General features: G+C 42.6%; 2 protein-coding genes across 2 annotated transcripts; one reads left to right on the top strand and one right to left on the bottom strand.

The window, feature by feature from the left end:
* The first annotated feature begins 334 nt into the window (after positions 1–334).
* Positions 335–6,070, top strand: LOC308411697 (serine protease 27-like). The gene is made up of 6 exons (XM_080905681.1): positions 335–709; positions 3,489–3,509; positions 3,734–3,896; positions 4,074–4,342; positions 5,217–5,359; positions 5,446–6,070. Exons 1-6 carry the CDS (start codon positions 580–582, stop codon positions 5,665–5,667), a joined length of 948 nt encoding a protein of 315 aa, XP_080761807.1. The 5' UTR covers positions 335–579; the 3' UTR covers positions 5,668–6,070.
* Positions 6,071–11,713: 5,643 nt separating this feature from the next.
* Positions 11,714–13,437, bottom strand: eif1 (eukaryotic translation initiation factor 1). The gene is made up of 4 exons (XM_080905305.1): positions 13,250–13,437; positions 12,462–12,625; positions 12,267–12,368; positions 11,714–12,186 (listed from the first exon to the last, which is right to left on the bottom strand). Exons 1-4 carry the CDS (start codon positions 13,278–13,280, stop codon positions 12,142–12,144), a joined length of 342 nt encoding a protein of 113 aa, XP_080761431.1. The 5' UTR covers positions 13,281–13,437; the 3' UTR covers positions 11,714–12,141.
* Positions 13,438–14,162: the final 725 nt, after the last annotated feature.

Below are 14,162 nucleotides of genomic sequence, written 5' to 3'. Positions count from 1 at the left end.
CAATCTGAGATGTAAGACTGCACGGTGGCCTCAGGGGAGATTTTGATGGCACTCTGTAGGATGACTATAAAAATCAAGAAGAGGACGCGAAAGACAGAGATGAAGATGAAATGGTGGAAGTTAAAGAAAGCAGAATGTAGCACAGAGTTCAGGTTCTGGTTGGAAGGGAAAAGTTGCCAGATAGCTGGGAAAGCGCTGAGGGAAACATCCAAGAAGGTGTTTGGTGTACTGAAGAGGACTTGGTGTTAGGATGAGGAAGTACAGGAAAGCATTCAAAGGAAGAGGTTAGCAAAGAAAAAGTGGGAGAGTCAGGGAGCTGAAGGAAGTAGACCGGCCTGCTGGCTGCTAAGAGAGAGGTGGCAAGGATAAAGGAAAAGGCTCACAGTGAACCGTATGTGAGGCTGGACACCAAGGAAGGAGAAAAGGACGTGTACTGATTGACTGGGAGAGAAATCGAGCTGGAAAGGATTAATAAAAAGGTTCAACATTGCTGCCTGGAAGCTGAAATTCCTGGATCAGGTGAGCTGCAGTGAGGCGTTGGGTGTGTCGTCAGACAGGTGTCTGAGAGAGGTGTGCTTAATGCAGACAGAGAGGAGGAGGAGAGAGGAAGGTTATTTAAGCTTCAGCAGGTCTGGAGGTTTGGATCTTACAGCGATGGCTTTCTACAAAGTGATGTGTTTGGCTGCTGGGCTGATGCTCCTGACCCAAGGTAAGAGCTCTCTGCACACACCTGCATCAGGTACGACTCAGAGGGTGAAAACACTCAGGAGCACAGCGCTTCACTTTAAAGTGGCACTGCAGGAAAAGGAGGACTGGTGTTGTGCTTTAGCTTCATCTTTATCTTGGTGATGAAAGCTAAAACACAGATTAATGTGACGATCTGTTTGGTTTGGAAGCAGCTGAGAGGCTGAACTGCTCTCCATCAATCAGCGTCTGTGTCACAGCTGCTTTATTTTATTTTAGCTTTGATTCCGTGTTTAAATTTTATTCCAATTCATATTAAGAACTTGAGACTTATAATGTTTTTATAATGTTAACATATTAAGTCTTAATACTCAAGAAGAGATATTACAGTTCAAATATGTGGCTCACGTCCTTCGTAGATGACATTCAGCTGTTGTTTTTGTTGTGATAAGAAAATTCAGTTTTATTTATATATCATCAAATCACCAACATTTCAGGGCGTGATATGGTACTACAAGGTTATTAAGATAAGATGGGGCCCGATTATTTAAGACCTTGTATGTGAGGAGCAGGATTTTGAATTCAATTCTGGATTTAAGCGGGAGTGTCACGGCCAGCGGAGCTGACTGTGCGAGAACGAGGGCCCAGGTGCGCACACAGAAGGAGACGGAGCGGAGAGTTAAACCAAAGCCAAGCCATTTTATTTTGGCTGATAAATATGAATACAATACAAACTGGGTGACAAACTAAACTGCAACCTACACTGGGAAAACTAAACACGATAACTATGATAACTATGTTTACTGTGACTACCATGAGTGCTATGACATGGTGACACAGACGTTCTGACAAAGACAGAAACGTACACACACACTAAATACACACGAGGGGCGATCAGGGGAAGTGAAACTAAATACAATGAACAAAGAACACCAGACTCTTTCAAAATAAAACAGGAAACATGACGGAGGCAGACGTAATACTGACTTGACAACATGAACAAGGCAGACTGGAACATAAGGGGTGACGACACAACAGGATCTAGATCGACAAGGACTAAAGACTGGACTGGATGACTTAACATAAAAGAATGTCAAAATACAAGGCAACTGAAATCCGAACTAATGGTAGAGACAACAAGAACTTAGCATGTCTTCTACAGTACATGCCAATGATGCAAAATGAACAGAAAATGCTGGGTCCCAGCCCATGACAGGGAGCCAATGAAGGGAAGCCAATACAGGAGAAATCTCTCTCCTTCTAGTCCCTGTCAGGACTCTGGCTGCAGCATTTTGGATTAACTGAAGACTTCCTGATAATAATGAATCACAGTCGTCCAGCCTGGAAGTAATAAATGCATAAAGTTTTTCAGCATCACTCTGAGACAGGATATTTCTAATGCTTATATTGGATATAATATACATGAATGTAAGAAGTCACTTTATTAGATATAATTATGTAGTTAGAACTTAATTACAGAGTATTAGGGCCACATTAGGAAAAAACATTACTGATCATTTTAAGAATAAAGTCGAATTTTCAAGATTAAATTAGAAAATCTATTTTGAAAAAAAGTTGAAATGTGGAGATTACACTTGTTTCCAGATAAGATAACCTTTATTAGTCCCACGCGTGGGAAATTTGTTTTGAGGCGATCTGCCACGGTTACCCTCTAAGTTAGTGAAATTGTACTTCAGAATCGGTTTAAGTACCAAGGAAATAATTCTTCTTATAGCTCATAAAGTCAGATGTGGCCATATTTAGACTTTTCGTTACCCTCGTTGTTATCTGTTAAGTGTTACACCCCAGCCCAGGGAACCGGCGTGCGACATAAGGAAAACAAAAATAAGGAAAAATGCCCCCCCCCCACTCCCTGCTCTTAAGGAGGACGAACCAACAAAAAACAGCTACCACGGATTTCACAACAGCCAGTCAGTTTATTGAGTCCCAAAAGGTAGCAGGCATCAGGGTGAGCATGGCCAAAACAACAAACAAAAACTCTAGAAATGAAATGCAGCTGGCTTACCTTCACAGAAAACCCCAAACAAATATTACAGGTGTCTTACCTGCCTCTCTAACCAAAAACAGGAGAAAAGGTTCCCAAAGAAAAATGGCTTCTCACCCCTACAGCTACCGAGTAAAAACAGTATCGAAAACTATTTACATCTATATACAACAAACTATTTACAACACGGGGGGAGATCACGACCATGACAAACTGAAACACAGGGCTTAAATACATAGAGCGAGCAATCAGGGAATGGACAACAGGAGGGAAACACAGCTGGGGCAAATCAGAACTGACGAGACAAGGAAGCTTAAACTGAACACACTGAGATAAGACAGACCTTCAAAGTAAAACAGGAAACACATAACAGTCACGCCTAAAACAAAACACTGACAACATCGAATCGTAACATAAGTGATGACGTATCAACCCAACTTTTGGGTCCAATCGTCCACTGCGTTAATTAAGGCTGTTGTCTTTTTAATGTGCTGCGATGCTCTGTATCATGTTTTATTTAATATAAACAAGCCCCTAAAAATAATTCTTGGTCGTTGTAATCATGTAGTAATCATGTGCAGCACGTCCATAAGCTTTAAACTTATGATGTAACTGCAGATCATGTGTTCGTGGACTCCCAGACACCAAAGACTTGAAACCACAGCAGCGCTGTTATTGATCAGATGATGTCTTTAAAAATGCTCCAAAAGGCTTGAATTGCACCAAAAGTCCAGACGTCCAGTTTGAAGACTCAAAATAGCTGAGGTGACACTAACCAAAATGTTTTCCTGTTTTTCAGAGTCTGAGTCACAGCTGAATGGTAAGATAAAGTTTCCTTTTAACTTGTAATGTTTAATACATCATGAGGATGAATATTAGTTTCTGACTGGACTCTAGACTTGCAACGCAGTGAACTCCTGAAATCAGATTACTTTTTACTGCTGTTAGTCCAGGATCGCTGTGTCCTCACTCAGCAGTTTGTAGTGCTGAGAGTTTACAGCTCCTACAGTAATGCTCACTCTGTGTTTTAATGTCGGTCTTCAGTTTGTGGTCAGCCAAAGCTCAACACCAGGATTGTAGGAGGACAGGTGGCCCCTGTTGGCAGCTGGCCCTGGCAGGTCAGTCTGCAAAGATCTGGGTCCCACTTCTGTGGAGGATCCCTCATTAACAGTCAGTGGGTGCTGACTGCTGCTCACTGCTTTGAAACGTGAGTAATGAGGCTGAAGCTGCACTCTAAACAAGATTTAAAGAGATTATAAAAGGTTTTAATCAGGGGGTGAGGGTGTAACAGGATAAATATTTAACAGAGTAGGAATCAATAATATCATTTCTTTTTAGCCATCGTAATAACTGCATGCTGTTTTGTGCTCCTTGATGATCTCAGCACCAACCTGAGAGGACTGACTGTGAATCTGGGCCGTCAGAGTCTACAGGGATCCAATCCCAATGCAGTATCTCGAACTGTAACAAAGATCATCAAACATCCAAAATACAACTCTCAAACTTTCAACAATGACATCTGCCTCCTGCAGCTCTCCTCACCGGTGACCTTCAACAACTACATTTCTCCCGTCTGCCTGGCAGCTTCAAACAGCATCTTCTACAGCGGTGTTAACAGCTGGGTCACCGGCTGGGGAAGTACTAGAGAAGGAGGTGGGTCATAAAAACACCAGATTACTTTTAGAGTAAAAAATCTCCACACTGAAAGAAATAAGTGTGCTGTCTCAGATGGCTCAGAAATACTTCAAGCAATAAAATTCTTCTGCAAGCTAAAACGTTCTAAATCTGAGTTTGATGACTGGGAACACATTGTTTTTTTAAATGTTTTAAAAGGGCTTAAGTACCCAGTCGAGTAATCCGGGAATTGGAGACAGGAGGGAAGCACAGCTGGGAGGAATTAGACCTAACGAGACAAGGGAAGCAAAATTGGAAACACTGACATGAGACACAGATTTTCAAAGTAAAACAGGAAGCACACAATAGGCACAGACATGACACCTACACTAAACACGAGGGAACAAGAACAAGAACTAAACTCATAGCCAGAATTAAACTGAAACATAGAATAATAACAATCAAAACAGCACAACCAGAGAATCAGAACATAAATCATAGAGAATAATACCAAAATGCAAGAAACTGAAAATGCTGCGTCAAAATGACCCAGAACCGTGATAGAGACCTTCAAATAAGCCATTCCTCTGCAGTTGATCTGTTAGCTGTTTGAGATAAAACAAGCCACTGCAGTCAACAGGCCTGCAAAAGGAGTGCATCCAACCTGACCACTCACCTCATTTTTTTGGCCAATTTTACGTTAGAATCTTTCCAATTTTTGTCTCGCCATGTGAATACTGGTGTTGTTTCTCCATTTCACAGCCAAAGCGTCATTCCCCAGTGTTAAAATATCACTAGACAAGAAAAATATTTTTGATACGGAAGGAATTACAGCCACACAATAATCCTGGTATCAAATGAGGGAGACCTTTCATCTACTTTACTTTTTCTGCTTTATACTTTTTTGCCTTAGCGTCCGCTCCTTCACCCAACCTGATGGAGGTGGAGGTTCCTGTTGTGGGAAACAGGCAGTGTAACTGTAACTATGGAGTGGGATCAATCACTGGCAACATGATCTGTGCCGGGTTAAGTGCAGGAGGAAAGGACTCCTGTCAGGTGATTGTTGTTACCTGTGTTTGGCACATTTTCACCTTCTACAGTTTCTTCTCCTCAGCTAACAGTAAATGTTTCTGCTCTCAAAGGGGGATTCAGGAGGTCCAATGGTGATCAAGCAGAGCGGTCGCTGGATTCAGGCGGGAGTCGTCAGTTTTGGGGAAGGTTGTGCCAGGCCGAATCTTCCAGGAGTCTACGCCAGAGTATCCCAGTACCAGACCTGGATCAGGACCCAGATCTCCTCCAACCAGCCGGGCTTCATGACGTTCACGTCCACTGGGACCAACAGTGACCTCAGTGTCACCTGCTGAGGACTGCCTCCCAGGGACGGTCCTAGCCTGCTTGGTGCCCCAGGCTAACCTCCCCACATGCACACACAAAACGTGTCAGGTTTTGTATTGTTGATTATCATTTGTGCTTAGAAATATCTACTTATATATTCTTAGAGTTTTATAATTAGTTGTAGATTGGTAGAGGTTTGATCCTTAATAGTCTGCAAACTTTGTGTGTATTCCAGAGCACTCTGGGAGCGTGGGAGAGCTCGTACCTTCTCTTATTGTTTTATGGATTAACGTATCTACGTCTGTTTTAGGCTAAGTGCCTTTTGTTTAGATGAACTGCTGGACTTCCAGACCAGCAGGTTTAGGGAAGTCGTTCATGGGGTCACACACACACACACACACACACACACACACACACACACACACACACACACACACACACACACACACAGGCAAGGTACTCTTTGTTTGTATGTAGACATCATATGTTAATGCACCTATGTATATTCATGTAACCTCAATAAAAGAGCAGTGTTACGGGGGAGCGGACGAGAGCGACTGGGGTCAAGCGAAGGAACGGCGCCTGTCCGGTTCTCTCCCGTGCACGAGAAACATGAAGAACTTTGCCTACTCGTGTCTTGCTTTGCTGTGTAATTACATTGTCTTCAACGTTCCAGCGAATAGGTTTAAGCTACAAACCCCTAACCCTGACCTCAGTGTCACCTGCAAAGGACTGCCACCAATGCCAACCACCACCCCTAAAACAACCACAACCACAGTGCCCACAGGACTGAATCGATTTGCTTTCATAAAATCGCCTCTAATATTTATCAGTTGGAGTTAAAGAAATATATTTTGGGGATCTCGGGAACACAGCGGCAATGATCATCCCTCTTGGACTGATTTGAAATATAAAAGAAATTCAAATAACCTTTTGTTGTTTTTTCTTTCTTTTGTTGAGATGAAAAAAGTAGAATCATTTAACATGTTTGTGGATTTGAAATGAGAGCTGGAGTTTGAACTGAACTGTCTTTGTCAGCAGCACACACACCAAGCGCTCGCCGTGTTGCTCGCCTGGTTACGACGATGTTCTCATTAGCTCATGGATGCAAGCTCTTTCTCTGATTCTTCTTGTCATTATCGTGATTTCAGTAACCACTTCATAATATTATTGTTTCTTTATCCTGGTGTAAATGTCATGGAGGTTTATAGAGAAAGGCTCCAGCCAGATGGGGGATTCAAACCCAGGCAGCAGTGCTAACGTATTACATCATTACAGCTGAACATTATTTATTATTTATAGTAAATAAATAAAACTCAGAAGCATACAGTCTCAAAAGCAGCAGGTGACCAAAGGAGAGAAGAGAAAGAAGATTCAAATTACACTTATCACAACATCATCACGACACCTAACATAAAGAAATAAAGAGCAGGTCTGATTTTGTGCTTGTTATAACACTTTATTTGATTATTGTCAAAATGTTACTAAATGTTGGGGAAATTAAAAAGCTGAAAGTGCTTGTCCTGTGGACCTCAGGGAAATGACACACACTGTGTGCAGTGTGAAAGCAGATCTTTTAGCACCCCCTCCTGGCAGATACGTGCATGTGCAGAGTGAGACCTTCAAACATAAACTCGTTTCCTGTGGATAAACTAAGAGCAGTGACTGACCAACAAACAGCTGCTGACAGCTGCAGCCTCGGTGTGTCACGACTGTAAGAGAAGCGTAGTTTTGGATCTCGGTGTCGCCGAGATGCAGAGATGCAGCTTAAACTCTGACTACATGGTTGGACGCATCGGTGATGAGCAGCTGGAGGAGTACGGAGCACCAGTAGATGATTCTCTGGAGCGGTGTGGAGCAGCCACAGACCTTTCGTTAATTTTACACCATCAGAGGAATTGTGACACCTGCCTGTTTTACACACCTGAAAGACTTCAGCCTGTAGTTTTAAATGTTTTAAATTGAGAGTCGAGACAAGTGTCAGAAGTGCTCTGTGACAGAAGGCTCTCGCAAAGATTAAAAAAAACATATCTCTCTATAACAAAATGCAGCCCAAAAGAAAAAGAAAGATTTCTGCTGTGTGGGATCATTTTGATCTTTTCACTGCAAATAAGGTAACTGTTTGTCTGTCGTTGTTTCAGTGTAATCTATCAGAATAGGAACAACAGCAACGTGACCTGCAGTGTAAAATATTTATTTCATGTTATGCAGGTTAAATGTCGCATCTGTTCTGCGGAGCTTTCTTACACAAACAAAAGCACCTCCTCAGTGTTTAGGCGTTACAGAGCCAAACATGAAAATGAGGAGACAAGCACACCGAGAATGAACACAGGTCGGCCTATACAGACACTGAACAGCTTTATTGTCATTTTTCATTAATATGTGTTCTATTATTTTGAAATCAAGCATCTAGGATGACTGTTCTGCACCAGGCAGTCCTGGATTTTATTATAAATGGCTGCCAACCCCTTAGTATTGTGGAGAGTGACGGGTTCTACATTAATGAGAATATGCAGTTGTGCGCATCTGTGTTGGGTGTGAAACACTTTCCACAAAGTCACACTGCAGACAATTTGGCCCAATTCAAAACGGTCATGATGGATGACTGGGCCATCACAAATAAGGTGTCTTCTGACCAACGCAGCACCAAACATGACTGCAGCAACAAGAACTCTCCAAATTCGACTTTCAGTTCACATTGCACACAAACGCAATGTATTAGTCAAGAAATCACGTGATCAAATCCCTGAACTTTCATCCATAAGAGACAAATCTAGACAGATCGTATCATTCTTCAGATCCAGCACTGCAGCCAAAGAAAAGCTTGCTCAAGTGCAGCAGCAGGTGGGACGGCCCGTCTTGAAACTTATCAACGAGGTACCAACACGTTGGAACAGCACATATCAGATGCTGTCACGGCTTCATGATGAGAAAGAAGCAGGCTGGGAATCTGTTGCTTCTCTTCCAACAGATTTAACTCCACTTACGGCTGATGAGTGTGACATCGTAACAGAAGCACTTCTTGTGTTGGTCCCTTTCCACCAGGCTACAGTGGAGTTGTCTGAGGAGAGGTTCAGGATCAAAGGTGATGATGATGAAAATGCTATATTGTGCACTTGAGCAGAACTCTTTACATCTACACACACAAGCAGCCACCCATCTCCATGACCAACTGAGGTGTCGTGTCACAGACACCGCTTCTAATCTGGAGTCATTAAGTGTGTTGACCCTATCAACACTTTTAGACCCCAGATTTAAAACACTCGGATTTCATAGTTCCTCCAAGTGTAGTGAGGAAGTCAATCGCCTGAAAGTGGAGTGTGCTGCAGTAATTGCCTGCACAACATCTGAGCCACAGCCTGGACCTTCATCAGAGCAGTCACCTGTTCCAGGCAAGTTCAGTATTATCAGTTTATTCGTACATTTATTTTGATACTAATGTGTGCTAATTTGGGGTAGATGACAAAAACTAAAACAGCCATGCATTTTTTATTATTTCAGAAAACCTGTGGCAGCGGCTCAATGGAGAAGTTGGCAGACAACCCAACAACCCAACAGCAGACTCCATTACTGAGGTCCAGCGCTACTTGGCGGAGAGAAACATTCCAAGATCAGAGGATCCTTTAAGGTACTGGAGGAATAGGAAGACATCTTATCCGAACCTTTCCCACCTGGCTTTACAGTTTTTGTACCCCAGCTTCATCTGTGCCCTGTGAGCGTGTTTTCCAAAGCTGGGGAAATGGTGTCAAAAAAATGCAATAGGCTGAATGTAAAAACAACTTATTTTTCTGAATAGAAATTTATAATAAACTCTCCAGTCAATTACATTTAAATGGGTAATATTACATTCACAATACTTTCATTTAAATTTTCACTTAATGTCATTCGCAACATATTTTAAAGATGTCTACAACATTTGAAATGTAAAAGATATAAAATGATTCCATGGAAAGTACCTTACAGTGTATACAAGTATGACTAGGTCATTGAATCAGTGTCTGTTGGTAGGGCTGGGTATCGTCACTGATTTCTAGAATCGATTCAATTCCGATTCACAAGGTCCCAAATCGATTCGATCCACGATTCGATTTAATTCGATTCGATTCGATTTAAATCTGGGAAATTTTGACAGTCAGAAGTATAATTCAGATCAGAACATTTACATATTTTTGTATCTATAAAAAGGAAGCTGACACTCGCAAGACTTTATCCAAGCTGTGAGCATCACAGCAGATGCCTTTGTGTCAAAGTAGCTGAAGATAAAACACAGAAAAACATGAAGGTGATTTTCCTGGCCTGGGATTTTATAAAAATATTCTGCAGTACATCAAAAACGAAAGAAAACCATTAATTAATGAACATTACCTCTGACGTTACAGCGGTTTTATTAGACACACGGCTAAGCATTTTGCATTTTGAATAATATTAAAAAGTTTAAATTTGTTCAGTATTGAACAGCAGAAATGAGGTTTTCTTTTCGGAAGAATGTAAAAGGGAAAAAAACAGCGGCCGACAGCGCTGTAAGCAACAGTAGACTTGTGCATAACAAGCAAGCGAATAATGAAGAAAGCGAAACTGTTCGAGAGAGAGAGAGAGAGAGAGAGCTGTGCATGCAATGGAAGCAAAACAGTAAAAGAGTGAATTCATGACGATGTTTATGTGAAGCGTTTGGATCTTCTTTTGCTGCTGGTTCGGTCAATGTTGTTTGGAGAGACATCAAACTAACAGCTTTAGAATCAGCGCATAAAGGGCGTGAACACAAAGCGCAGACCCGCTGACAGATCAGAATCAGCGAGCTGTCGGCTTTCAGCCCCGACTGTGAGAAAGGCGACATCTAACTGATTCTGATCCGCGGGTCGCGCTGTGTGTTTAAGTCTATGTGCAGAATCCCTGTACCTGCTCTCATTTACTGTTTGGTGGTTCTTGAAATTTTGTGAGATGTCACCAGAGATTCTGGCATTTCGGACAAAATAAATTTATATTAAAAAATCGATTCAGGATTTTAATGAATCGATTTTACGTTATCCAAGCCAGAATCGATTTTAATCGATGAATCGATTATAAAAACCCACCCCTAGTTGAGAGTCTCAAGTAAGTTGCCTGCAATGACATTTAAGGTCCAGCAGGTGTCAGTATGGAGCAAAACAGCAACACTGTCGACAGTATCGAAGTTCGGGGAATGTGCTGAAACGCTTCACGAGGCCTCATCTACACATCACTAGCAAATATGCTTGTTTTTATTAAATACTTTGACGAGTCTACTTTAAACAGCTGTGCAGTTACAGAAATAAAGCACCAAAGTAGCATATCCTTATTTTACACATTAAACATGTCCACAGATGTGTTCTCCACCTCAGAGCTCAAATCTGCTGCAAACTGAAGTAGTAAAAGCACCCACACATGACAGGCTTATCAACTGCAGAAATTTTATTGAACCAAATGTGGAACTTGCAAAACACTCCATCACAGTAGCACAGTGCGACCTGGCCATGGCTTTGTGTTCGTTTTAAACCATTATTATTTCAGCATCACTACATCTGAACTTGTTTATAAATTATTGCATTGCAGGAAATTAATAGATTCAAGTGTCCATAAACCACAGGTTCAGTACCAAATTTGCTGTGGGGCTGAACCAGAAAGCTGGTTGAGGACCAGAGCAGGAAACCCTCACTAATGAATCCCAAAAGAAATGAAACCAGCTTGGACTAAATTTCCCACCCTGGTGTAACTTTGCCATCTGATCACAGTGAACAGACTCCCCCTTCCTTACAGGCCTCGCGTCAGTCAAAGTGTGATACTTGGATTGGCAAAGAGAAAATGCACCCAACAAGAAGCCCAAATCTGCTGGATGGTGGTGAAGATGGTCACTTAAATGCTCTCCACTCAGATGGATGTAAACAATGGCAACTTATGAGGCAGGACGAGAGGAGGTAAAGATCTGGAGCTGGCCAACTACAGAAACCCCTTTCTGCTTTTAACAGACATCCTCAGCACCTCCTCCGACCTGCAAACACTGGGACCCTCCTGCACACCCAGCCCCCACCCCGTTCCCCATGACACCACTCGACTCCAAAATATGGAGACTCATCGTTTTATTGAAACACCTTAAGAGTACAAAACAAAAACGTTACATGAGACTGTGCCGCCGTACTGTGGCACAAGACCTAAAAGAAAAAATTTAAAAGGAAATAAACAAAAGGGACGAGGAGGTGGAAGTGTGTGGGAGGGTCATCACCACTCATCCCTGATGTTGTGTGGAGCTGCAGTGGTGTGTCTTTGTGAGAGTGAGCCTGCCCCCTGGTGTTGTAGGGGGGCGGTGGTGTTACAGAGTCCCATGTTTGTTTCAGAGGTAATTCACGTGTTAGCTAACAGGAGCTGGTGGGATTGCAAAGAGGGGAGGGGGGAGGAAGAGCAACAGCAGCACATAGGAGGGGGTAGAGATGTAGCGGGGGTGGGGAGTTTAATGGCCTTTGAGGAGAGGGGGGGTGGGTCGAGAGCAGCTCCTAGAAGCCGTGGACTTTGAGCTGCTCCTCCTTGGCCAAGTCGATCTACAGAAGACAAAGGGATCCAATTACACTCAGCAACTTTGAGAACAAACATCAGGGGCAACATCTGGACGAAGACCTACCTCAATGAGGAACTGGCAGATATTCTTGCGCTGGTCTCCCTGAAGCTGGATCACTTCACCATACTCTGGGTGCTCAATCACTGTCCCATTGCAGGCAAATTTCTGTGGAGACAAAAACATGTCAATCAGCAAAAACGCTGCAGCAACAACCAGAACCACCTCCAAACTCAGAACAAAGCAGCGCTGTGGCTGTACCTTCTTGAAGGCCTTGACTAGCTTCTTCTTGTCATAGTCGGCAGAGATGCCCTGGACAGTGGTGAGGGTCTTCCTCCCGTTCCGCTGTTGGATTCTTATGTGGATGTAGTCCTCTGTCCCGGCTGGGAGGCGGTCATCACCCTTAGTTGCATCAGCAAAGGGGTCTGGAAAGAGCAGAACACAATGGAATTATGAACACATAAGGCTGGCAGCTCACCCGGCTGATTTACATACAGATTGGCTGTCCTGCTGCCAAATCCTGCCCGTGTTTACCACTGGGGGTTCATATTTCAAATGAAGAGCTGCACAGATGCAGCAGGTCGGGCTAGCAAGCTCTTAACCATTGCCAAATAACAGCAGAGTCATGGCAGGGTGACTTCAGCGGCACCACCGAGCCCGCGGTATATCACACCCGAGACATTTATCCGATATTTTAACGCCACCAGTAAATAAACAAAAGAAGAAGAAAAAAAGGCGGCAAAGGTTTCTAAGAAAACAAATATGTAGCTCGAAGCGGCTTTTGGGCCTAATGGCGGCCGTTTTGACGTTAGCAAGGCCGCTAAACAGCGTTTTTCCACAAAGTTAACACATCCGGGCAGACATTTCCCATTTATTTTCTCCAGTTTCACGCTTTATTTTGATCGAATTAGTTAGGTAAAAAGCAGGTAAATGAAACTACGCCACAGGAAATAAGCCTCGGCCCCAAGCTGAAGCTGGACGTTAGCACCGTGAGCTCTCGCCCTTCCCCCACCCTCTGCGACTGCTCTCTTCGATCAAAAACCACTCACCAAAAGTTTGGAGGTTCTGGATAGCGGACATACGATAAGATTTGCTTTCCTTTCGGATAATAACTTGGTCAGCTAGCGGTCCGTCGGCTGCTTTAGACTCTTTTGTTCGTGTCTTCTGAGGTTCTTGGGGACGACACACGGCTCGGCCTCGGCAGCTTTCACAAAATGGAGATCGCGTAAGGTTGGCAGTGCTGGAAAACAACCCTTTATAGCTCCGCCCCGAAACTGGCGTCAGCACGTCTTTGACTAAGAACGGCACGTCGCAGGCAGCCACGCCCAGAACTCTTTCTCAACTTTACCGGAAGGGTGACGTCATGTCGTTAGATTTCAGTCAAATTGGCAACTGGAAAATTACAAATAAACATATAATTATATTTAAAAACGTATACACACACACACACACACACACACACACACACACACACACACACACACACACACACACACACACAAATATATAATTCGAAAGTGGACATTGGTTGTACACAGATGTTTTGTTTTGGCAGCAACTTAAACAATTGAGTTAAATTAACTCACTTAACTTTAAAACATGAGGCAGTTGTGTTGAATACACCCAAGGTGCTTATATTAATCCAAGAGAGGCCAGTCTCTTTTTTTCAGTTTAGCTTAATAAATAAAATGATTTTTTACGGTTTTGAGTTCTAAAAACTTTAATATTTCTCTCATATTTGTTGTGACTTCAATTTCATTTAATCAGAAATGTTTTTCCTTTGTTTTGTATCTTATTGTCATAGTTAATAAATAGAATTACATTTCTTAGATTATTTCAAGTTGTAGTGTCTTTATTATTCATTCATTAAAATTCTGATTATAATTTGTTCATTTAAAAATAAAATAAATAAATAAAGGATAACATAAGGATAACACCGTAGCTGCCTCCACCAGTGTGTGA

This window comes from Rhamphochromis sp. 'chilingali', assembly GCF_963969265.1.
Source record: "Rhamphochromis sp. 'chilingali' genome assembly, chromosome: 15".
In the NCBI taxonomy this organism is placed as follows: domain Eukaryota; kingdom Metazoa; phylum Chordata; class Actinopteri; order Cichliformes; family Cichlidae; genus Rhamphochromis; species Rhamphochromis sp. 'chilingali'.
This window is presented reverse-complemented; position numbering and strand designations above follow the sequence as displayed.